We start from the raw sequence: 25214 nt of genomic DNA, 5'->3' as shown, positions 1-25214 counted from the left end.
TCTTGTAGTTTATAAAGAAGGAATGAAATTTAAATTCAATTATCCTGTTCCTAACCACAACCTTATGTTGTCTGCGGACCCAAATGGGACTAGAAAAAGAGAGCCTATAGATGCAGTAATGGACAAGTAACATACCAAAATAAAACTCTGCTTTCAGAATTATGAAAACAATTCTCAAACGGGAGTCAGTTTTCCTGCTTACTTTTCACATACTTGAAACAAATTAGTTAATATAACATCAGCTTTTTAGGTCTGGTCTGCCATTTCTCTGTTTTCTGATCTCCAGATCTATTTATTCTCCATTAAACTGTAAGAAAAAATTTTGGAGCACAGGCAAATAAAATCTATTCATTTAGCAAACATTAGGTCCCTATACTGTGCCAGACATTGTTGTAGGCACTGGGTAGATAAGGCCTCTATTCTCAAGGAGTTCACATTCAGATGGCCTTCTGCAAGAGCTTAGTGTTGAGAACAACAACAACAAAATAAACAAAACATGGAATAACAGTATCAGGAGGGGACACTGCCTGCTGTAAGCAGAGAGATGGCCAGAGGGGACCAGCAGTCAAGAGCAGCTGTTGAGATCAGAGAGATCTGGGAGATACAATGATGTTATGTAGGTAGGCTTTAAAGCCATGGATATAAGGCTCAGTCTTATTCTAAATGAGATGAAAACCAATTAAAAGGATATTCCTATTAACATACAGAAACCTGTTGCATTTCTTTACACTAACAATGAAATAGCAGGAAAAGAAAGTGAAGAAGCAATCCCCTTTAAAATCACATCCAAAACAGTAAAATACTTAGGAATAAATTTGACCAAGGAGGTGAAAGACTTATACATGGACAACTACTGATTAAGGAAATTAAAGATGACTTAAAGCAATGGAAAGATATCTCATGCTCTTGGATTGAAAGAATCAATATTGTTAAAATGGTCATACTGCCCAAGGCAATCTACAGATTTCATGTGATCCCTAATTACCCAGGTCATTTTTAACAGAAGTAGAACAAATAATCGTGAAATTTATATGGAATCACAAAAGACCCAGAATTGCCAAAGCAATACTGAACAAAAAGAATGAAGCTGGAGGAATAACCCTCCCAGACTTCAGACAATGCTTCAGAGTTACAGTTACCAAAACAACATGGCATTGGCATAAAAACAGACATATAGATCAATGGAACAGAACAGACAGCCCCGAAATAAACCCACAGACCTAGACTCAATTAATCTTGGACAAAGGAGGCAAGAATATATAGTGGAGAAAAGAGTGTCTCTTCAGCAAGTGGACAGCCACATGTAAATCAATGCAGTTATTAGAACACTCCCTCACACCATACACAAAAATAAACTCAACATGGCTTAAAGACTTAAATATAAGACAAGACATAATAAACCTCCTAGAAGAAAAATAGGCAAAACATTCTCTGACATAAATCTTAGCAATGTTGTCCTAGGGCAGTCTACCCAGGCAATAGAAATAAGAGCAAAAATAAGCAAAGAGGACCTAATTAAACGTATAAGCTTTTACACAGCAAAGGAAACCATAAGTAAAACAAAAAGACAACCTACAAAATGGGAGAAAATATTTGCAAATGATGAGACTGACAGTGGCTTAATTTCCAGAATATATAAACATCTCACACAACTTAATAACAAAAAAACGAACAATCCAATCCAAAAATGGGCAGAAGACCTAAACAAGCAATTCTCCAATGAAGACAAATGGCCAACAGGCACATGAAAAAATGCTCAGTATCACTAATTATCAGAAAAATGCAAATCAAAACTGCAAGTGAGGTATCACCCTACACCAGTCAGAATGGTCATCATTCAAAAGTCCACAATCAATAAACAGTGGAGATGGTGTAGAGAAAAGGGAACCCTCCTACACTGTTGGTAGGAATGTAAACTGGTGCAGCCACTATGGAAAACAGTATTGAGATTCCTCAAAAAATTAAAAATAGACTTACTATATGATCCAGCAATCCCAGTCCTGGGCATATATCCGGAGGGAACTCTAATTCAAAAAGCTACATACACCTAACGTACATAGCAGCACTATATACAATAGCTGAAACATGGAAACAACCTAAATGTCCATCAGCAGATGACTGGATAAAGAAGCTGTGGTATATTTATATAACGGAATACTACTCAGCCATAAAAAAGAATAAAATAATGCCATTTGCAGCAACATGGATGAACCTAGAGATCGTCATTCTAAGTGAAGTAAGCCAGAAAGAGAAAGAAAAATACCATATAATATCACTCATATGTTGAATCTAAAAAAAACACAGGACACTAATGAATTAATCTACAAAACAGAAAGACTCTCAGACATAGTAAACAATCTTATGGTTACTGGGGGAAAGGGTGTGGGAAGGGATAACTTTGGGAGTTTGAGATTTTCAAATGTTAGCCATTTTAAATATTTTAAAGAACAAGTTTCTTCTGTACAGCACAGGTAACTATATTCAATATCTTGTAACAACCTTTAATGAAAAAATACGTATATGTGTGGCTGGGACATTGTGCTGTACATGAGAAACTGACACACTGTAAATGATTGTACTTCAGTTTATTAAAAAAAAAAAAGGTTGAATTATCTTAAGTTCCAGTGAAGTAGCCTTCATTTCTTTTTAAATTCACTGATGTTAAAGACTACTTCTCCTAAGTGCTGGGTGAATTCTGTGTTACTCTACCTTTTGACTAATAATGTGGAGTCTTAGGGCTATTCATTCATTTAGTAATTATTTAATAAGTAGTTCCTACTCTGCCCAGTGCACTCTGCTAAGGTCAAACAAGACAGGCAAGATTCTGTTCTGGTGGAACCTGCATTCTAGTGGTGAGAGATGAATAATATACAAATAAAGGAACAGGTAATGCCAGATTGTAAGGAATGCTGTAATGAAAATGAATTAAAACAATATATATATAATAACAAGTAAGGCATATAACAGAGCTCAATAAATAGATGCTAGATGCTAAATGAATACTGGCAACCATAACTCCTAGACACAGACTCCAACTGAAATCAGCATAATAAAAGCTTATAATAGAAAATAAGAAAAATGGGGAAAAAAGGCAATTTAAATAAAAAAATAGATGAAAGAATTTTTCAGTCCAATCTCACATAGAATTCACTATAAAAACATTTAGCCTAACCATGGAAAACATGCTACAGCCTATCCGATTTACAAGTTGAATGTTTTAAAGAAAAACCAGCTACTGTATATAACACTGGAACTGGAGAAAATGGACTCCCTCAGCAGGGGACGTTGCCTGCGGCCAATACACCTGCTGTTCCCTCTACACTATCTGATTCCCTGGCTCAAAGAGGGTTCCAACTTCTTCGCACACAATCCTCAACCTTACTTATCACTTTTACATATTAAGGTTCCGAGGAGGGGTTTTTCAACTTGAAAACCTGAAGCACCAATCTAGGTTAGCCTCAGTATCTGTGGCGAAAGAAGCAAGCACCGGGTGGAGAAGGACGGTCACAGCACTGCACCTTTGACAGATGAGACTATGGGCACAGGGAAGGAGCCCTTGCCTCCTGATTCTCAATCTTCCCCTTTCCCACTGGGAACCTCCTTTCCAGATGCCTCCCCTCTCCACATGAAAATGCTGTGCACTCTGACCTAGTGCTCACCCCTCTGCCTACTCAAAACATCAGCTATCCCTCCTGACTGCTCTGATTTGACGGCTGTTTACTTCTGTAACTCCAATTTCCAATGCCGTCTCCAAGTTTACCTCTTAGATTTAGATTTAAAGGCAATACACAAGAGTGATCAAAAAGAATGGGCTCTTGGGTGCATATGGCTCAGTGGTAGAGCACATGCTTAGCATGCACAAGGTTCTGGGTTCAATCCCCAGTATCTCCATTAAAGAAAAAAAGCATCGGTTCTTAACCTTAAACCTACCACTTCTCTAAGCCCCTCTAGCCTCAGCTGAGTAACAGGGCAAATAACTGCACCTGTCTCATAAGACTGTCTTAAATGAGATCATGCACACTTTTCTCTAATTTTTATGTTTGCCTGCATTAATTCTATCCTGCCTTCCCTAGAATTGAACCATGGGCCCAGGGATCCTCTGTGAGAAGGCCTCAAGTTCCCACCCTGACCCCTTGCAGGAATAGGAGGAGGAATATACATACTGCCCTTAGTCTGAAATGGACTGCTTTTCTATCTTCACAGTCTTCATCTTTCACCCTCAATGGACCCTCCACAAATTTGTGGCTCACTGTGCAGCCTGAAAATTTTGTCTCCATAAAAACAGCTACCGAAACTCAAAGCAACCAGACATCTGATCCTCTGACCTTGACCAAAGAGGTCAGGAGACATTTTTTGAATCTAAAGACCTTCTCCACCCATTCTTTATCTATTCTATCTTTGGATACACCTTGAGGATCATTATCTCAGCCCCACCCCTGAGAAACTAAATCTGGCACTTTGCCTATTAGCCACAGCCTCCACTGACAACTGTTTATATCCCCCACCCAACTAGGTCCACAATTTACCTGAACTTTGACCTCTAAACCTACACTGCTGGCATCATGCATAGTTTATCCGAACCTTGTGAGACACTTGACTCCCTTGCAAGCCTAATAGTCTTTACAGCCCCCTCAAGTCTCTGATGAACATACTTTCTATCCATAAAAGCATCTTTTTTTTCCCATTTCTCACTCCCAGAATATTTGGGGAGAAATATTAAGCATGGTACTGACTGGGCCTACTGAAAACTAGTACTAAGTCTGTCTAGTGGCCACTAATTTTTATATCTTTTGTTGATTATCTGACTTGCTCCCATCAAGGTCAGTGCCAGGTCTTCTTCATTCTTCTCCAGCTTCCAAACCAATTTGATTCTTCCACTGCAAAAGGCAACCCCAGAACTCACCAGTCAGAGCCAACCTTATGATGGGTTCCCCTTTATCTTTCTTTCTCTCCTTTTCACAGTATCTGACTCTACACTCATCCACTCTTCTCTGTCTTCCATGTAAGAGGGAATGGTGATTCACCTGTGCTCTTCATCTTATTTCTAACTTTTCTATACTCTAACTAGACACCCACCATCATGTATCTTAAATTTCTTCTTCTTCCCTTTGGCTTTAAAATATGCTCAGTCCAGTAGAATAGATAAACAAGATTATACTGTATAGCACAGGGAAATATATACAAGATCTTGTGGTAGCTCACAGCGAAAAACAATGTGACAACGAATATATGTTCATGTATAACTTAAAAATTATGCTCTACACTGGAATTTGACACAACATTGTAAAATGATACACTGGAATTTGACACAACATTGTAAAATGATTATAACAATAAAAAATGTTAAAAAAATAAATGAAATATAATAATGATGCAGGAAAACAGATGTGGGGTGTGAGGAGAGCCAAGTCCCAGGTCTTGGTTGAGCCCCTGGGACATGCCCCACCAAGTGTGGGTCCTTGGCTTCGCGCAGTAAAGAATTCAAGTGTGAGCCACCATTGAGTAAAGGTAGATTTATTTAGAGTGATACATACTGCATACATAGAGTGTAAGGCAAGAGAAAAGCAAGGGAAGAGATACGGGAATTGGGTGCTCAGGTTAAAAGTAAAAGTAGGTACACACTCCATAGACAGAGTGCGGGCCATCTTCAAAGGAGAGAGAGCGCAAAGGGGCCACTAGGTGTGGTGGTGTCACTTTTTATGGTTTCAGCAGCTTCACACGCCTACAGGTGGGATCAATCCAACTGCCCTGGGGAAGGGGCTGGGACTACCAGGAGTTGGGCCACCGCCCATTCTTTGGCCTTTTGCGGTTAACCTTGGGGCTGTCATGGCGCCTGTGTGCATGTTATTTGATCACATTGTTACAATGAGCACATAATGAAGCTCAAGGTCTGCTAGAAGTTAAACCTCTTAATCCTTAAGGCCAACTAGGAGGTGAACCTTCCACCATTTTGGTGAATCTTCCACCATTTTGGTGTTAAATTGCTGTCATTCCTTGAGTGGTTGTGCCCTACCCCCTTCCCTCCTGTCTTAATAACAGTCTTATACAAAAAAAAAATATGCTCAGTCCATCCTAGACCTTGCTGAAGCCTTGCTTCTTCCATTCCCCAACTTGACTATCAAACATTTTAAAACAACAACAACAAACAAAACAAAACCAAAACCCAAACAAACAAAACCTACCTTTTCGCTTCATCCTGATTACCCTTTGATTCCATTTCCAATCCTTTTAGCTACAACTGCATTTCAAATTCCAGCAAATTTCTGCTTGAAACATAATGGCTTTTTCTCAGTATTCATTATCTCCAAACGTTCATAGCAAACAATAAAACTTATAATTAACTCTTTATTAGGACATTCACTGCCCTTTTTTTCCATGACTTAACTCAACAGTTTCCTACATTAATTAGTATCATAATCTTGGTAAGATTACTTAAATCCCGAGTCTCATCTTACTCACTGATAAAATTAGGGTAATAAAAATTCCTCCCTCGATGAGTTGTCATAAAGATCACATTCCATATTATTAGTTACCCTATACTGAGCTCTAATTATGACCTTAGCACTGATACACAAACACACACATAGACACCAGAGACTATACACACACACACTATATACATTATATGTGTGTATATATATATATATACACACACACACGCATATATATAGTCTCTGGTGTGTGTGTGTGTGTATACATACATATATACAAGCACACACACACACACATATATATACTTGCATTTCACACTCAAAACCACTCTATGAGGTAAATATTATTTCCATGTACAGATGAGGAAACTAAATATCCAGAACTTAGCCTACATATTCAAAGTCAAAGGTCAACGTTTATTAGAAACAAAGTTCCAAATAAGATCCATGGGACTCAATGGCTGTGCTTCAGAATGTACTACAATAAACCTGCCAAGCAAAGCACTGGTGGAGCAGAGTCTACTGCCTTCTCCCAGCTTTTCATACATATGTCCTCCAGCCCAACAGACAAACAATGGCCATTTGGATAACTGTGCTTGGACAATACAGTTTACAATCTCAAGTCAGTAATTCATAGCAGAGACTATTGCCTGTCAATAATAATAATCACAGTAACAATTACATGCACTGCACTTTATGTGAACTCCGGTGTGGTTAGCAATAGGTCCCACTGGACAGGGGATGAAAGTAAGGGTCCAGGGTGGTCTCTGTGTCATCTACTAACTACTTCTGGTTCTCCCCTTTCTGGTCTTCAAGAGACAAGGTAAGACTGCACTCCAGAACCTCCAGGCCACATGATAGTGAGGGGAAAGAGATACTCGTGTCACTTTTGAGCTGGAATATCCAACTGTAAATGGAAATCTGTAAGAAAGCATCTTCACTTCACCTTGACAATCAACAATATTCCAAACAGTGACTACCCTGTCTACTTGGAATCCATTGAAGGCAATGCAGCACCATCAGCTGACCACCCTGTGTATACAGCTTGAGTAAAAGTAAACTTGTATTGTTTTAAGTCACTGAAATCTTGGGGTTATGTTACAACATAACCAGGCCTTCCTGGCTGATACACATAACTGACTTACTCAAGATCACAACGGTAGAAAACGTCAATGGCTTTCTCCAAGCCTCATAAATGCTAAGGTCACTGTTCCTTCGACTACGTCCCTACTTGTTTCATAGGTTTACAGTCTCAAAAATAAAACTTTTTCCTAGGAACTAAAATATAAACATAAGTATAATCTGTCTCATCTGGGTTTAAAATCTTCTATTTTGGTGAAATAAAGTTTGGTATTTTCACTTATTTCATAAATGAGCCAAGCTGCCTATACTTAAATCTCTTCTACTATATGAGGTTTAGAATTCTAAGTAACAATTCCTACCTCTAGAGCATGCAGAAAAATACTTCTCATCTTGAATAATCAATTTGTTGGGCAAACAGGAAGTAGCAATTAAGTGACAAGGACTGTAACACCACCCAGGGTGTGACATTGTGCTTTGAGAGCCTCTCAAAGCCAAGACTGACTTTGGATGACCTCACAGGAGAGGCGGAGAAACAAAGCATCACCTTATAAACATGACCCTTTCCTAGGGCATGGCAGGTGTAGTTGTACAGCCCAGACAGCCTCTGCATCACAGCCATTTCCATCATGAAGATCACTGGGGTCCTCCTTCTGCTCTGTACAGTGATTCATATCTGCAGTTGCTCAGGTGAGTTAACGGTAGATAGTGCCCTAAACAGCCATTAAGCTTGTTTTCTCAAATAACCCCTCACAGGATATAAGCATTTGAGAGAAATATCTTGTCCTGTGGATTTAAAATGTACTGGTTTGTAACAGAAACAACCCTGGCCTGGAAAGGGGAACTCTTAGGTCCCACTTGGAGTTGGGGGAATTTGGATCTAGTGCATTCCCTCTCAAGGATTTTTATTCCCATTCATGGAACCAAAAAAAAAAAAAACCAACTAATTTTTTTTTAAAAGCCTACATTTCATAAGGACACTGGAAATTGTTGGTAACGTCAGATACTATTCCTCAGCGCAAAGATGCAGGAAAACTCAAATGTCTCTCCAAATCAATCCAGGAAGATCGAAATAAAACACAGTTCTCCAAAGCCCAGGAGTCAATAATTAAACTTTTATATGGTAAAAAAATTTACTTAAATAAGATTCTACACCTTAATGATATTCCATTACACTCCTTTATATCAATTGGCAGGGGGAGAATATCAAAGATGGTGCTTCAGGCTCTTAGAAGTGGCTCCTATTGCCATCTGACTTAGAACATTATCAGAGACACAATGAGCTCCAGAAAACATCCTATGGTCAATAAAGGGAGGAAATTTGGATAATTCTGTTACTTGAATCAAGGACTTGGTTAGCCATTTGCTTCCTCAGCAAAGAGCTGGATTTTGTGAAAGGATGGGATAGGTGCTGAAACTCATCACCAGAAGTGACGTCTTCATCAATAGGACCAAATTTACATTAAATACTGAGATCTCACCACTTTGCTTAATTTTTTTTAACATTTCCATCTGTATCTCTCTTTCAGAAGCTGCTGGTCAGTCTTTAGCAAAGGTGAGTACACGGAACTACCCTTTCATTTCAGTTCCTATTGACTGTCCTTTAGCTGACAAATACTTATGAAATACATATGTAAGGTTAACTCCGCATGTTTGGGAGGGGGCTAAAAGGGAAGGCAGACACAGATAAAGAAACTGCCTCTGCTTTTCAGAAGGCGGTTGAAGAAATATGACATACATATATGTAAATAACCATAGCCTAAAAAAATATTCCAGAGTTAAAAAAGATAGAGAAGACTTCCAGCTGGGAGGTTGGTAGAATCTTCAAGGAAGGGGCAACATGTGAGAGGCAGGAGAGAGTTACCCTGGTTAACTGCATAGGCTCTGGATTCAAACTTCCACCCTACCACTTACTAACTTTTATGTAATACAAGTTCTCTCTTCTTAAGCCCAAATTTCTCTCATTTGTAAATAGGTATAATAGTAGAATCTTCCCTATTAAGTCGCTCTGAAGATTAAACAAAGAAAATTCATGTAAGATTTAAGTTTAATGCCTAGCAAAAAAAATGCCCAGGAACTGTTAATGGGGTGTGCTAGCAATAATAGAAGTGGTGCTGGAAGTACCAGTATTTGTCACAGTGGTCATATTATCAATAGAAGTAGTCACAGCAGCATCAGAATATCAGAGTGGGACCTCCAGGATGGTATCTGACTTCTTGTGCAATAGAGGCAGGGTAGCCTAGCTTGAGAGCTGGGAGAAAAGCAGGACATTCTCTTGTGTCTGTCGCAGGTGGACTGCAGCATTTACAAGAAGTACCCACTGGTGGCCATCCCCTGCCCCATCACATACCTGCCTGTTTGTGGGTCTGACTACATCACCTACGGGAATGAATGCCACTTGTGTATTGAGAACTTGTGAGTACCTCATGGGAAGGAGAAGAAGCTGGGGCAGTGTCCTCCACTGTAATCCTATCCTCTTTCCACGAGCCTGCTTAACTCTCCAGAACCTGTACTGTGCTGTCCCAGAGCAGCTGGGAAAGAGAAAACTTGCTGCCTCACTGTCAGACTAGGGTTGAGCCACCTGCTCTGCCAGCTGGGACTGGTCATTCCACGGCAGAACCTCTAATTCCTGCCTATCAATTGAGTCTAACAAGATCATGCGCTTTCAAATTACTGTCCCCAGAGTAATTAATGGCCATAATTCAGATGATTCTTAGATAAAATATGGCCAGAGGGCCTTTGTACTCCTCAATTTCTTAAGGCTATAGATATTTCTTCTTTTTTTCTTTGCTCTGAAACTGGGGAATGCAAGCTGTCAGTACTTGGACCAGAATCCCATGGACATGTTTTGTTTCAGTTTTGTTTTTGGCCTGCACAGGGGTTTTGGAGGCAATATAACCAGGCAGATGTCACTTCCTTGGTGTAAAATGGGCAATTTAGCATTTACTGTCTTAAACCAAGTTCGCTTTGCTCATTGTTAACTCTCTTACAGACCACTGGATTCTGGCCACTCATCTCAGATCTTGTGTTTTTTTTCACCTTTGTAATTATCTTTACAAGTTAAAATACGTTAACGGCTTGAGCCCAGAAGAATATATTTACATATTTATTCCAATTCAGGAACTTTTATTTCACAAAAGAGAAGATTCTCTAATGTGTCCACACATTGGGCCCTCGGCCTAGAAACCAGCTTGTTTCATGGACACTGAAGGGACATGTGGTTGAAATTGGATCCTCACCAAGGCAGGATCCAGCCTCACCACAGGCCCTGCTGACCAGGGAAGGCTGAGGAGCAGGCCACCTCAGCTTCCCTTGTCAGAAGGCCTCCTTCTTTGTTGTTGTGAAACACTGCTTGATCAGCCTGGGCTCTGGGATCGGTGGAGGCAGCAGGTGGGGTGGAAGTATCACTGGGCTAGGGAAATTCTGCTTCTGCCTCTGTCAGAAAGTGCCTGTGGCAAGGACATTCCTTCTCAGGAACTAATTTTCCTCATCTATAAAATGAGGTTCTGCCTCACAATTTCTATAGTTCCTTTCAGTTCTAATATTATATAAAATTTCCTCTTGTGTTAATGAATCTTATTAACTGTCTTCCCACAGGAAGAGTAACGGAAAAGTTCAACTTCTACATGAGGGAAAATGTTAACTTCACCAGAGACATGGCTATAGAGCAGTGATATCCCCACTGTCATCTCCATCTTCCCTGGGCCCTGCCTGCCTTTTCCTTCATGGTGGTAGAGGTTCCGGGGGCTGGTGCTCGGGATGGGGCACAGAAGATTCAGGGTCATCTTTGCTGAGCAGAGAAAGCTGTGCTCTCCCTCCAGACTCCTGCCTCACTGACTGACAAATAAAAACATATCAAATAAACTAAAAAGTATAATGAAATTCTAATAATTCATTGCTGAGTTCTAAGTGTCGAATGAAATAATTACATTTACAAGAAACTTTGCAGAACTGTTATCTACCTAGAAACCTTAATAGTTCAAAAGATATAAACCCATTTAAAATGGAACACGAAAACCAAAATACCTATAATACCTAACAGCATTCACCATAATTCTTTTAGGAATTACATAACTATGTAACTAGATATTTATTTCATAAATAAATTATATAGTAATAATTTTATAGCAAACATTATCAAAATAAATCAGTGACATTTCTGACCTATCCTGAACAATCTAACTTGATCCTAAGATTTTAAAAGTGTATTTTTGTAATAAATTGACCAAAAAAAAAAAGTTCATCTGCAGTAGAGGCCCTATTTGGGTAATTTATTTTCTAATTGTTCGAATGAAACTCCAATTACTTGTCAATTCTTCTTTACTTGACATACTTAGTCCATTTTATCAAGGATGTTGTGTGATTCTACACAGGGAGTCCAGCATGCTTGGAAAATGCTTCTCTAAATTCAATGTGGCAGATTGCCAAGAAGGCGGAGTAGAACAACACTGTGTTCACCTCCCATGAATACAACGAAAACTATATCTACATATGGAACAATTCGCACAAAATAGCTGCTGAACTTTCTTACTATTGGAACTACAAGGAAAATCCTCACAAAACTGGGTAGGAGAAAAGAAAAAAGAAAAAAGAAAAATTAAATCAGGGCAGGATCTGTCCCCGTGGGAGGGAGCAGCAGAGGAAGAAAAGTATCCTCACCCTAGGAAGCCCCCTCTCCAGCAGGGAGTTCAGCTGAGAAAGAAAGGGGTCTCCAGAGGCTTGGAGGAGAAAACAGCAAGCGCCTGGCAGACATAACAGAGAAAAACCAGCACAGAGGGCTCAGGCAATCCCCAGCCTGAGACGCAAGCCTGTGGGGTTGGTCCGGGACTGGGTACTGGAGTTCAGCCTTATGTGGGTGAACCCAGGGAGAGGACTGGGGCTGAGTGTGGTGTGGGCTGAGGCTGGGTGTGCACAACAGAACAGCCTGGGTCCCCCAACAGAGAGCACCACTGCTGGTGTGCATGGAGAGAGGGGCACAACACAGCCCGGCCACAGCCGCCATCTCCACTAGCCCAGAGGGTGCTGCTGGGCACCGCTGTAGGCGCCACGCTCTCACAAGTGGAAGGAAGGGCTCCAGATGCAGCTGTCTTCTCATTTTGCCCTGGAGGGGCACAGTGGCTGGCGTGCAGCTCCCAAACTGAGGCAGGGCTAGAACATGAATCCATTACCAGGGGTCTCAAGACTCTGCAGGCAGGACTGAGATTTGAGTCAAGCCCCAAGCAATGGTAGTGGATTTGTTCTGCTGATGCCTTTGTGGATCGATGCCTCTGAGACAATCAGAGTTCTGGTGCGTGGCGGGAGCAAGTCTGTGTTAACAGTGGGCCTGCATACACGGACATGAGGATGGGGTCTGGTCTGATCCCAGGCTCGTGGTGGACTGAGTGCGTGACTGCACACACACTGTAGGTGCAGAACCTCAGGGATGCCAGGGCAGTTGCCAACATTCCCGTGGCTAAGAGAGGGACAAGGGGAGTGTCAACAAAGTATACTTTCTAAACCTGGACAACGAGAGCACTGTCAGGTGGACCTCTGTTGCGGAGGTATACTCAGCAACTGCTCATCCAGCAGAAGTGTTCGAGTCCTGCCTATCACATGACAGCTCAGAAACGGGTCTGGGAGCCTCTATTCCAACAACAGGGAAGCAGTCCCGGCCCCTGTCAGGGCTGTGACAACCACAAAGCAAAGAGGAGGCCTTGCTTAAACCAGGGCAGGCTATGGTCACCACAATATCAACCACATCCCTAATCAGGGGGTAACAGCCAGCACACACTGAGAAGACGCGTGGCAATCATCCATACTAAAAACAGCCCTCATGACAAAATAATAGACACACAGTCTACACAGGGACACTCCCACTTTAAAACAAAAAGACCTTCAAGACCAAAGTAGATAACTGTTACTCCTAAATTCATAGAGTCAGAGAAATAAAGTAAAAGCAGAGGAACTACTCCCAATCAAAAGAACAAGAAAAGTCTCCTGAAAGAACAAAGAAACAGACCTCGACAGCTTAGTAGATCCTGAGCTCAAAAAGAAGATAATAAAAGCACTGAAGGAAATGAGAGGCTATCAATAGAAATGCAGAATACTATAAAAATGAATTAAAAACTATTAAGAGGAGCCAATTAAAATTAGATAACACAACTGCTGAGATAAAATCTGAGCTAAAGGCAGTCAGGAGTTAACTAAATAATGCAGAAGAATGAGTAAGTGATTTAGAAGGTAGGATAATGGAAATCACCCAATCAGAAGAACCGACAGAAAAACAAATAAACACAAATGAAAGCAACATAAGAGACTTATGAGATAATATAAAGTGTGTCAACTTATGCATAATAGGGGTTCCAGAAGGAGAGGAAAGAGAAAAGGGGATCAAAAAGGAATTTGAAGAAATCACAACTGAAACCTTCCCAAAACTACAGAAGGAAACAGGTATCAAAGTACAGGAAGCACAGAGGGTCCCAAACAAGATGAACCCAAACAGACCTACACCAAGACACATTATAATTAATATGGCCAAAATTAAAGAAAAGATTCTGAAGGCAGGAAGAGAAAAACAAAGTTAGTTACAAGGGAACCCACATAAGGCTATCACCTGATTGCTCTACAGAAACACTGCTGGCCAGAAGGGAGTGGTAAGATACATTCAAAGTCCTGAAAGAAAAACCTGCACAGTAGGATACTCTACCAAGCAAGACTATCTTTCAGAATAGGAGAGAGAAAGAATTTCTCAGACAAGCAAAACCTAAAAGAATACAACAAAACTAAATTCATCCTGAAAGAAATATTGAAAGATATTCTCTAAATTAAAAAGAAGCAGGAATCTATAAAAAGAGGACACCACAACTGGAAATGCAGTATCTATAATGAACAGCAAGAGAATAAACATGAAGATGTAAAAGAAGACATCAAAAGCATAAAATGTCAAAGAGGGGAGCAGGGAAATGTACATCCCCCCCCCACCGTTCTTCTTAGGATGTGTTTGGGCCTGTAGGATTACTGGTCTAAAGCAAAAGGATATAGCAGTGGGTTAACATACTTCAAAAACTGGGTAACCACAAATTAAAGGCATACAATAGAGTCACAAAAGCCAAAGAGAAAAGAAATTAAGTGAATACAAAAAAACACTATTACACCACAAAAGGAAAAACAACAACAAAAAGAAAAGAACAAAGAAGAAACACAAAATCAACTGGAAAACAAAGTTTAAAATGGCAATATAGACAGCTATCAATAATTACCATAAATGTCAATGGACTAAATGCTCCAATCAAAAGACATACCGTGGCAGACTGGATAATAAAACAAGAGCCTACAATATGCTGCCTACAAGAGACCCACTTTAGGGTGAAGGACACACATAGATGGAAAGTGAGAAGATGGAAAAAGATATTTCATGCAAATGGAAATAACAAGAAAGCAGGGGTAGGTAGCAATACTCATATTAGACAAAATATACCTTAAAACAAAGGACAAAGAAAGACAAAGAAGGACACTCTATATGATAAAAGGAACAATACAAGAAGAGTATACTATGCTCATTAACATATATGCACCCAGTATAGAAGTACCTAAATATATAAAACAAATACAAACAGACATAAAGGGAGAAATTAACAGAAATACAATAATAGTAGGAGATTTTAACACACACCTAACATCATTTGACAGATCTGCTGGACAGAAAATCAATAAAGCAATGGAGATACTAAATGACACAATAGAATAGTTGGACTTAGTTGATATTTTTAGGACATCTCCTCAAAACAGAATATACATTCTTTTCAAAACCAGACAAAGACACTACCAAAAAAGGAAAGTACAGACCAATATTGTTGATAAACATAGATGCAAAAATCCTCAACAGAATTTTAGCAGACAGACTCCAATAACACACAAAAAACATTGTGCACTATGATAAAGTTTGATTCATGCCAGGGACACAAGGATGGTTCAACATATGCTAATCAATATGATACACCACATCAACAGAAGAACTCTTAGCAAAATGGGTATAGAGGGAACATATCTCAACATAATAAAAGCTATTTATGACAAACCAACAGCCAACATAATACTCAATGGTGAAAAGTTGAAAGCCTTTCCACTAAAATCTAGAACAAGACAAGGATGCCCACTCTTATGACTTCTTTTTAACATAGTATTGGAAGTCCTAGCCATAGCAATCAGACAAGAAAAAGAAATAAAGGGGATCCAAATTGGAAGAGAAGAGGTAAAATTATCACTACATTTGGATGACATGATACTATATATAGAAAACCCTAAAGGCTCCACACAAAAACTACTAGAGCTGATAAAAGAATTTGGGAAGGTAGCAGGGTACAAGATTAACATAAAGAAATCAGCTGCATTTCTTTACACTAATAATGAAAACTCAGAAAAGGAGAGTAAAAAAAAAAATTCCTTTTACAGTAACAACAGAAAAAAAAAAAAACTTAGGAATAAACCTGACCAAGGAGGTGAAAGACGCATGAAAAATTACAAAACACTGATTAAGGGAACTAAAGATGATTTTAAGAAATGGAAAGATACCTCATGCTCTTGAATTGGAAGAATATTGTTAAAATGGCCATACTACCCAAAGCAATCTACACATTTAATGTGATCCCTATCAAATTACTCAGGACATTTTTCACAGAACTAGAACAAATAATCCTAAAATTTATAAGGCATCACAAAAGACCAGAACTGCCAAAGCAATACTGAAGAAGAACGAAGCTGGAGGAATAACCCTCCCCAGACTTTGGACGATACTACAGAGCTACAGTAATCAAAACAGCATGGTATTGGCATAAAAACAGACATGTGGATCAATGGAACACAACAGAGAGCCTAGAAATAAACCCACACACTTACGATCAAGCAATCTACAAAAACAAACAAACAAAAAAACAAAAAAAAAAGGAAGCAAGAATATACAATGGAGAAAAGATAGTTTCTTCACCAAGTGCTGTTGGGAAAGCTGGACAGCTGTATGTAAATCAATGAAGTTAGAACACTCCCTCACACCATACAGAAAAATAAATGCAAAATGGTTTAAAGACTTAAACATAATAAGACAAGACACAATAAACCTTCCAGAAGAAAACATAGGCAAAACATTCTCTGACATAAATATTAGCAATATTCTCCTAGGGCAGTCTACCTAGGCAATAGAAACAAAAGCAAAAGTTTAAAAACTGGATCTAATTAACTTATAAGCTTTCATACAGCAAAGTTAACTAAATGCAAAACAAAAAGACAACCTACGGAATGGGAGAAAATATTTGCAAATGATGCATCTGATAAGGGCTTCATTTCCAAAGAATATAAATAGCTCACAGAACTTAATAACAGCAACAATAAAAACAACAACAACAAACCAAACAACCCAATCCAAAAATAGGCAGAAGACCTAAACAAGCAATTCTCCAATGAAGACATATAAATGGCCAATAGGAACATTAAAAAATGCTCAATATTGCTAATTATCAGAGAAATACAAATCAAAACTACAATGAGGTATCACTTCATACCAGTGAGAATAGCCATCATTCAAAAGTCCACAAGGGATAAATGCTGGAGAGGGTATGGAGAAAAGGGAACCCTCCTACACTGTTGGTGGGGATGTAATTTGGTGCAGCTACTATGGAAATGAGTATGGACATTCCTTAAACAACTAAAAATAGACTTACCATATGATCCAGCAATCCCACTCCTGAGTATATATCTGGAGAAAGCTCTAATTTGAAAAGATAACTACACCATAATGTTCATAATAGCACTATTTACAATAGCCAAGATGTAGAAGCAACCTAGATGTCCACTGGCAAATGACTGGATAAAGAAGTTGTGGTATATTTATACAGTGGAATACTACTCAGCCATTAAAAAAGAAATGAACTAATGTCATTGGTAACAACACAGATGGACCCGTAGATTGTCATTCTAAGTGATGTAAGCCAGAAAGAGAAAAAGATATACCATATGTTATCACCTATATGTGGAATTTTAAAAAAGGACACAAACTTATTTACAAACCAGAAACAGACTCACAGACATAGAAAGCAAACTTATGGTTACCAGGGAATAAAGCAGGTGGGAAGGAATAAATCAGGATTTTGAGATTTGCATACAGTAACTACTATATATAAAATAGATAAACAACAAGCTTATACTGTATAGCACAGGGAACTATATTCAATATGTTATAGTAATCTACAATGTAAAAGAATATGAATGAATATTTGCATGCATGACTGAAACATTATGCTGTACACCAGAAATTAATACATTTCAAACTGACTATATTTCAATTAAAAAAATTTTTAAAGCCAAAATATTTTAAACACATGGAAAAGACAGAAAGAATAATATAGCCCACACCCTGCTGATTCCAATCTGAACAGTTTCCATATTTACTTTAGACTTCTTTTAAAAAACTAAAACCTTCCAGACACAGAAAAAGATAAATTTTAATTCAGTTCTAAACCATCTTGATTATTTTAATTCTGATTCTCAATGTGCCACAGAATCAGCTATTCCATGCTAATAACTACTGAGCCATGATATTAGACTACCAACCCCCTAATCCTAATGTTAAATGCACAATATATCCAAACCTAACCAGCTCATAGTATTTAACTCAAATCTATGCTTAACAGTAAGCTCACAATCTTTCACTCCAATGTGTTCATCACAGTAAGACACCTAGTAATCTAGCGTTTCTCAGCCTTTGATCTTTCAGACACACCTCCTCAACCCAATCATAGATTCGAAGAACCAGTGCATAAATTCACAAAAGAGAAGAAATACTGGTCCAGCGATGCTGAGTAGTTGAAGAAACAAAAGCTCACTTTTCTCCTTTCTTTTCATTTCCTTTTCCCCCTAGCTCAAATAGTTTTCCTTCTCTTTATCCTACTTTTCCTCTCCCTACATATTCCTTTCATAACTTTTTATTGCTCTTCAAACTTTTCCTACCTTTTCCTTAAACTCATTAGCTTTTTCTCATTTTCTCTAGCTCCCTAAATATCTTTTATATATATAAAGTCTTCCAGCCTCCATACTCCAAGGTCTGACCATAAATCCCTTTGCAGTGATGGTCAAGTGTGTATAAAGGCCCATATACACCCCTGTAAAAACTTTATATTATTAGATATTTGTCTCACAATGAAGAGTGTTGGAGAACTCATCCAAAATTTTTACCACATATATTACTTTACAGCCAAATCCTTACCTAGGCTTGAAGCCCAATTTACAGCTTCTATCTCAACATGTAGAATAAATTCTAATTTCACATAAACCCAAACAATGTTTACCTTACATCTAAATCTCAACTGCTACCTCTCACAGCTCCTTCAAAAGCCTAATGCTTAACCTTCCCCCTTAAAAGCTAACTCTTAATTCTCTTTTAATTCAAAGCTCAAAATAAAAATCTTTAACACTTACTTGCATACAGTTCATCTCATGCAGCCGAATCTGAGAACCAACATTGAACCTAGTACTGAACTTTTAAGAGCCAACCTAATTTTTCATTGTCTCTAGGTCTTCGTTCTACTCATTGACTTAGTTAAAGTGCCTGTATTTATATAAATATTGTGTTCTGTTTGTGTGTCATTGTGTCACTGGATGCTACAATCTCACTTTGTTTGTTAATAAATACATAGGTGCATCTTCACATATGACTCTCTTTATAGCTGACCTGATCAGGGCTAGTGGTCCCAGTGACCTGGCCATAAGAACTGTGTTGGAAAGCTAGCCATTATATACATGAGAATACAATGAGTTATTAATTTTCAGTTAATGAACATGTAGACTGTTCCATTTAATATCTTATTCAATATTTACACTGGTACAAGTAAGTCCCTGTTGGTTTCCCAGAGTAATAAAAGGCTGAAACTGAATTAAAATAAAAAGAGCAAACACAAAATAACATAAAAAATAAAAAATGGCTAAGGAATATTCATTCCTGACAAAATCATTTTTCAACTTGAACTGATGTTTCGACCCCAGCCGCTTTAAGTTAAAATGATCTCAGTCAATTCTGTGCCTCTGTGATAAGTTGCTTTTACTGAGACCTGATCGAGTCTGCCTAACTCACTGCATGTATCTCTCAGTATGGGTCTCCTTTTGGTTATCAGTTTGTGGTTATAAAGCTAACAGGAAGTGTTTAATTCTAATAATCTCCTTTGTTTCCCACTGTGTCTGTAAGCAATCTCAGAGTTGCCTGAGAGCTGGAACAAGCAAACAGGTTCCTCACATTCCACAATCATTCTGCCTGCACCAGTGAAGATAATGATGCACTTGTGGCTTCCTCAAAACAATGACCTGGGACCTCTGTGCCCTTTGGGAGCTTTGGAGAAGAAGGGATCAGTCTTGCCCCCATACTTGGTGCTCTGCATTATAAGCCTGGATTTAGAAAGCCAGACATCCAACTATAAATGTAAATATGAAGTGAATTTATTTTAAAAATTTAACCTTTCCAAGTTTAGGCCTTGGAGAAGAAATGACTTTAATTTTATTTGCTCCTCTGTGTATTCATCAACATTTGCATCACTGAGGTCTTTATCATCCTCATCATCGTCTTCATTATAAAACTCCACCAAGCAACTCAGGAAAATGCAACAAATCTTGAAATAGAAGACTTGTGTTGTGCTTACCACAACCTGAACATTTACCAGGGATGTAGCTGTGGGTAGGCCACTTTATGTGTGCAATGTCTCTTCCCCTACTGCTAATAAAGAGAATAATAATCCCTAACTGAAATTGTATTTTGTGAGAGTCAGGTAAGATACGCATGTGAACGTGATTTGCGAACTATGCAGTCCTATAGAAACGAAAGGGATGATTATGGTCTGTATGCCCAGTCTTCAACACCTATACCACATTCTCTGCAATATGCTTGGCCAGTAAGTTCTCAGGTACTTTTTCTTGGTTTGAGAAATGGGAATGTTTATGTTGATTAGAAATTGATACTACAAAGTGAAAAGTGGAATGCGTAGTTTAAACATGTAAGAATATACACATTTACTTACATAGTTTGCCCCATTTAAACATGGCCTCACTTAACTCAATAGAATGAATAAAACTGCAATAAAAATTAAATATTTACATCATTTCAAGAAATATTATTACAAAATATTTATTAATTTTAAAAGGAAAAGGTAACTTCATAGTGGAAAACCTGGCAGACACTAACTTAAGTGATTAAAGTTAGCATCATTAGTGATGGGGCAAATCAGCATCATGTACACTATCTGAAAGGATGCAATGCAAAGAACATAGTGTAACTTCGGGATTTCCCTGCCAAAAATGCACAGCCTGAATATAATCATTAAGAAACATCAGACAGGGGAAAAGGGGTGAGAAGGGATAAATTTGGGAGTTTGAGATATGCAAATGTTAGCCGCCGTATATAAAAATAGATTTGAAAATTTCTTCTGTATAGCACAGGGAACGATATTCAGTATCTTGTAATAACCTTTAAAGAAAAAGAAAAGGAAAATGAATATATGTATGTATATGCATGACTGGGACATTGTGCTGCACACCAGAGATTGACACATTGTAACTGACTACACTTCAATTAAAAAAAAAAAAGAAATATCAGACAAACTCAAATTCAGAAACATTTTACAAAAATAAGTGGTCTGTAATTCTTAAAGCCCAAGGAAGGGGTTCTGCATTGAAAGATACTGGAGGACATGACAGTGAAAGATCCTGAATGGTATTATTATTATTATTATTATTATTATTATTATTATTATTATTATTATTAAGAAATAGTTTACATATCATAAAATTCTTGCTTTTAAAGTATATAATTCAGTGGTTTCTAGTCTACTTACAAAATTGCACAACTCTCACCACTATCTAATTCCAGCACATTTCATCACCCCTAAAAGAAACTCCATACCCATTAGCAGTCACTCCCATTTCCCTATTCTTCTAGCCCCTGGCAATCTCGAGTCTAATTCTTGCCTATGGATTTTCTACTCTTGACACTATATGTAAATAGAATCATCCATTATGTGGCCTTTTGTGTCTTGCTTTTTTCACTGAGCATAAGATTTTAAAGGTTAATCCGTACTGTAACATGTGTCAATACTTCACTTCCTTTTATTGAGTAATATTCCATTCTATGGCTGCACTACATTCAATCATTCATCAACTGATGAATAGGTGGATTGTTTCCAGTTTGGGGCTACTATGAATAAAGGGGCTATGAACATCCATACACAAGTGTTTGTGTGGATATATGTTTTCAATCCTCTTGGGAAAATACATAGAAATGAAATTGCTGAGTCATATGGTAACTCAACATTTAACTTTTCCAGGAACTACCAAATTATTTTCCAAAGCAGACGCACCATTTTATATTCCTATCAGCAGTGAATGAGGGTTCCAATTTCTCCACATCCTTGCCAATACCTTGTCTATTAAAAAAAAATTTTCATTTTGGCCATCTTAATGGATGTGAAATGGTATCTCATGTTGGTTTTCATTTGCATTTCCCTAGTAACTAATGATGATACACATATTTTCATGTGCTTATTGGCCATTTCTATATTTTTTTTGGAAAAATGCCTATTGAAGTCCTTCGTTTGGTTTTAAACTAAATTATTTGTCTGATTATTGTTGAACTGTAAATGTTTTTTATATATTCTAAACACTAGTCCCTTATCAGAGATATGATTTGCAAATATTTTCTCCCATTCACTTGTTTTAAGTGTAAAAGTCTTTAATTTTGATGATGTCCAATTTATCTATTTTCTGTTTCTTGAAGTCTTAGCATCATATCTAAGAAACCAATGCCTATTCAAAGGTCACAAAGATTTACACTTATGTTTTCTTCTAAGAATTCTACAATTAGGTATTAATTTAAGTCTCTGATCAATTTTGAGTTAATTTCTATTATGATTTTTTACACAAAATGAAGAGGGGGTGTCCAATCTAATTGTTTTTATCTGTGGACATCCAGTTGTCCCAATACCAATTTCTGAAAAGGCTATTCTTTCTTCAGTGAATTGTTTTGTCATTCATGTCCAAAGTCAGCTGACGATAAATAGAAGAATTTATTTTTGGATTCTTAGTTCTATTATACACTTTCTTGATTATCATAACATTGTAGTAACTTTTTAAATTGGGAAGTGTGAGCCCTCCAACTTTTCTTCTTTTTCAAGACTGTTTTGGCTATTCTGGGTACCTTGTATCTCCATAAGAATTTTAGGATCAGCTTATTCATTTTCCAAAAAGGGCAGGAAAAGACTTTGATAGGGAGTACTGCAATCCTAATAATATTAAATCCTGTTGGATGGGGTCATTTTGTTATAAAGGCATTATTGGCACAGACAACAAAATTTGAATGGAGTCTTGAAGAGTACATAATAAGCTATTTGTTCTATTCTTGCAAAAATTATTTAAAAATAAAAATTAAAAATTTTAAATGTGTTCTTCCTAATTGCTTGCAAAACAGGTACAGTAACCTGATAAAACTGTTCTTCCAAGAAAGCAAGGTCAAAGGACAGCAGTGATTTCAGAATGTAAAATAACACGAGAATATGGAAAGGATATGCTACACAGGCTGAGTTTTTAAGTAAATTCTCAAACAAACCTTAAGACTCTCTCTACCTCCCCCCAACCAATAGACAAAGAAAATATTTCAGAATTCCTTAGGAAAAGAAACCTCTATTTCATAGTGGTATTTAAAAAAAAATTTTTTTTTTCAGTATTAACCCGGGGTTGCCTGAAAGGTCTTGTTTACATCGGAATAAAGAACTGCCGTGCTATTGAAAGACATTTTTGAGGAGTTCAAATGACTTTGTATCAAGGATTTCCTGGTTCCCACATGCTGCAATATTTCCCTTTCAAGAAGTAAACAGGTAACCCATGTGTGAACATTAATAGGCTCCAAACTCTGGGGCCCATTTTCATCAGAAGCAGAAGTTTAACCAACTATAGCCCCATTCAGCCCAATCCTCAGAGAAGCACGTTTATATCAGTCCTCCTCTGACCTTATGTCTAAATTCCTGATCTTCAGGAAAGCCTTCCTGCTAAAATCTGGAATAAAACAAGGATGCCTAGTCTCACCATTTCTATTGAACATAATACTGGAAGTTCTAGCCACAGCAGTCAGAAAAGAAAAAGAAATTAAAGGGATCCAAATTGGAAGAGAAGAGGTAAAACTGTCATTATCTGCAGATGACATGATACTATATAAAGAAAACCCTCAAGACTCCAGACAAAAACTACTAGAGCTGGTAAACAAATTCAGCAAGGTAGCAGGATACAATATCAACATACAGAAATCTGCTGCATTTTTTTACACAAATGATAAAATAGAAAGGGAAAGTAAAAAAGCAATCCCTTTTAAAATCACATATAAAAAAAACACTTAGAAATAAACCTGACCAAGGAGGCGAAAGACTTACAGGTAAGATAACTATAGAACACTGATTAAAGAAATTAAAGATGATTTAAAGAAATGGAAAGATATCCCACGCTCTTGAATTGGAAGAATTAATATTGTTAACACGGCCATACTATCCAAAGCAATCTACACATTTAATGCAATCCCTATCAAATTACCCAGAACATTTTTCACAGAAATAGAACAAACAATTCTAAAATTTATACGAAATCACAAAAGACCCAGAATTGGCAAAGCAATACCGAAGAAAAAGAACAAAGCTGGAGGAATAACCCACTCAGACTTCAGACAATACTACAAAGCTACAGTAATCAAAACAGCATGGTAGTGGCACAAAAACAGAAATAGTTCAATGGAACAGAATAGGGAGCCCAGAAATAAATCCATACCCGTATGGTCAATTAATCTATGACGAAGGAGACAAGAATATACAATGGAGAAAAGATAGTCTTTTTGGCAAGTGGTGTTGGGATAGCAGGACAGCCACACGTAAATCAGTAAAATTAGAACATTCCACCACACCATATACAAAAATAAACTCAAAATGGTTTAAACACCTAAATATAATATGTGACACCATAAAACTCCTAGAAGAGAACATAGGCAAAACATTCTCTGATATAAATCATAGCAATGTTCTCTAATCCAGCCTACCAAGGCAACAGAAACAAAAGCAAAAATAAACAAATGGGACCTAATTAAACTTACAAGCTTTTGCACAGTGAAAGAAAGTATAAACAAAATAAAAAGACAGTCTATGGAATGGGAGAAAATATGTGCAAACATTGCAACTGACAAGGGCTTAATTTCCAGAATATATAAACAGCTCATACAACTCAATAACAAAAACACAAACAACCCAATAAAAAGAGTGGGCAGAAGACCTAAACAGACATTTATCCAAAGACGACACACAGATGGCCAAGAGGCACTTGAAAAGATGTTCAATATCACTAATTATCAGAAGAACACCAATCTAAACTCTAATGAGTTACCACCTCACATTCATCAGAATGTCCATCAATAAAAAGTTTACAAATAACAAATGCTGGAGAAGGTGTGGAGAAAAGAGAACACTCCTACACTGTTGGTGGGAATGTAAATTGATAGTCACTATGGAAAACGATATGGGGTTTCCTTAAAAAGCTAAAAATAGAATTGCCCTATGATCCAGCAATCCCACTCTTAGGCATATATCTGGAGAATACTCTAATTCAAAAAGATACGTGCACCCCAATGTTCACAGCAGAACTGTTTACAATAGTCAAGACATGGAA

The 25214-nt window shown here is 37.8% G+C and overlaps 2 protein-coding genes across 5 annotated transcripts in view; one reads left to right on the top strand and one right to left on the bottom strand.

The window, feature by feature from the left end:
* LOC102544234 (sperm-associated acrosin inhibitor-like) overlaps positions 1–25214 on the bottom strand; it is an 81242-nt gene that overhangs the window by 19028 nt on the left and 37000 nt on the right. The window lies entirely within an intron of this gene.
* On the top strand, positions 8066–11388 carry LOC102543968 (serine protease inhibitor Kazal-type 7). The gene is made up of 4 exons (XM_006204627.4): positions 8066–8201; positions 9041–9066; positions 9802–9926; positions 11109–11388. The coding sequence occupies exons 1-4, from the start codon at positions 8141–8143 to the stop codon at positions 11152–11154; spliced, it is 258 nt and encodes an 85-aa protein (XP_006204689.1). The 5' UTR covers positions 8066–8140; the 3' UTR covers positions 11155–11388.

This window comes from Vicugna pacos, chromosome 3 (assembly GCF_048564905.1).
Source record: "Vicugna pacos chromosome 3, VicPac4, whole genome shotgun sequence".
Taxonomy (NCBI): domain Eukaryota; kingdom Metazoa; phylum Chordata; class Mammalia; order Artiodactyla; family Camelidae; genus Vicugna; species Vicugna pacos.
The sequence above is the reverse complement of the archived record's forward strand: the minus strand, read 5'-3'. Positions and strand labels throughout refer to the sequence as shown.

Excerpts from the sequence above, each read along its gene's own strand:
- LOC102543968 (XM_006204627.4), top strand. The coding sequence starts at position 8,141 with ATGAAGATCACTGGGGTCCTCCTTCTGCTCTGTACAGTGATTCATATC. Across the intron at positions 9,067-9,801 it reads CTGGTCAGTCTTTAGCAAAG|GTGGACTGCAGCATTTACAA; the intron begins GTGAGTACACGG and ends TGTCTGTCGCAG. Across the intron at positions 9,927-11,108 it reads CACTTGTGTATTGAGAACTT|GAAGAGTAACGGAAAAGTTC; the intron begins GTGAGTACCTCA and ends GTCTTCCCACAG.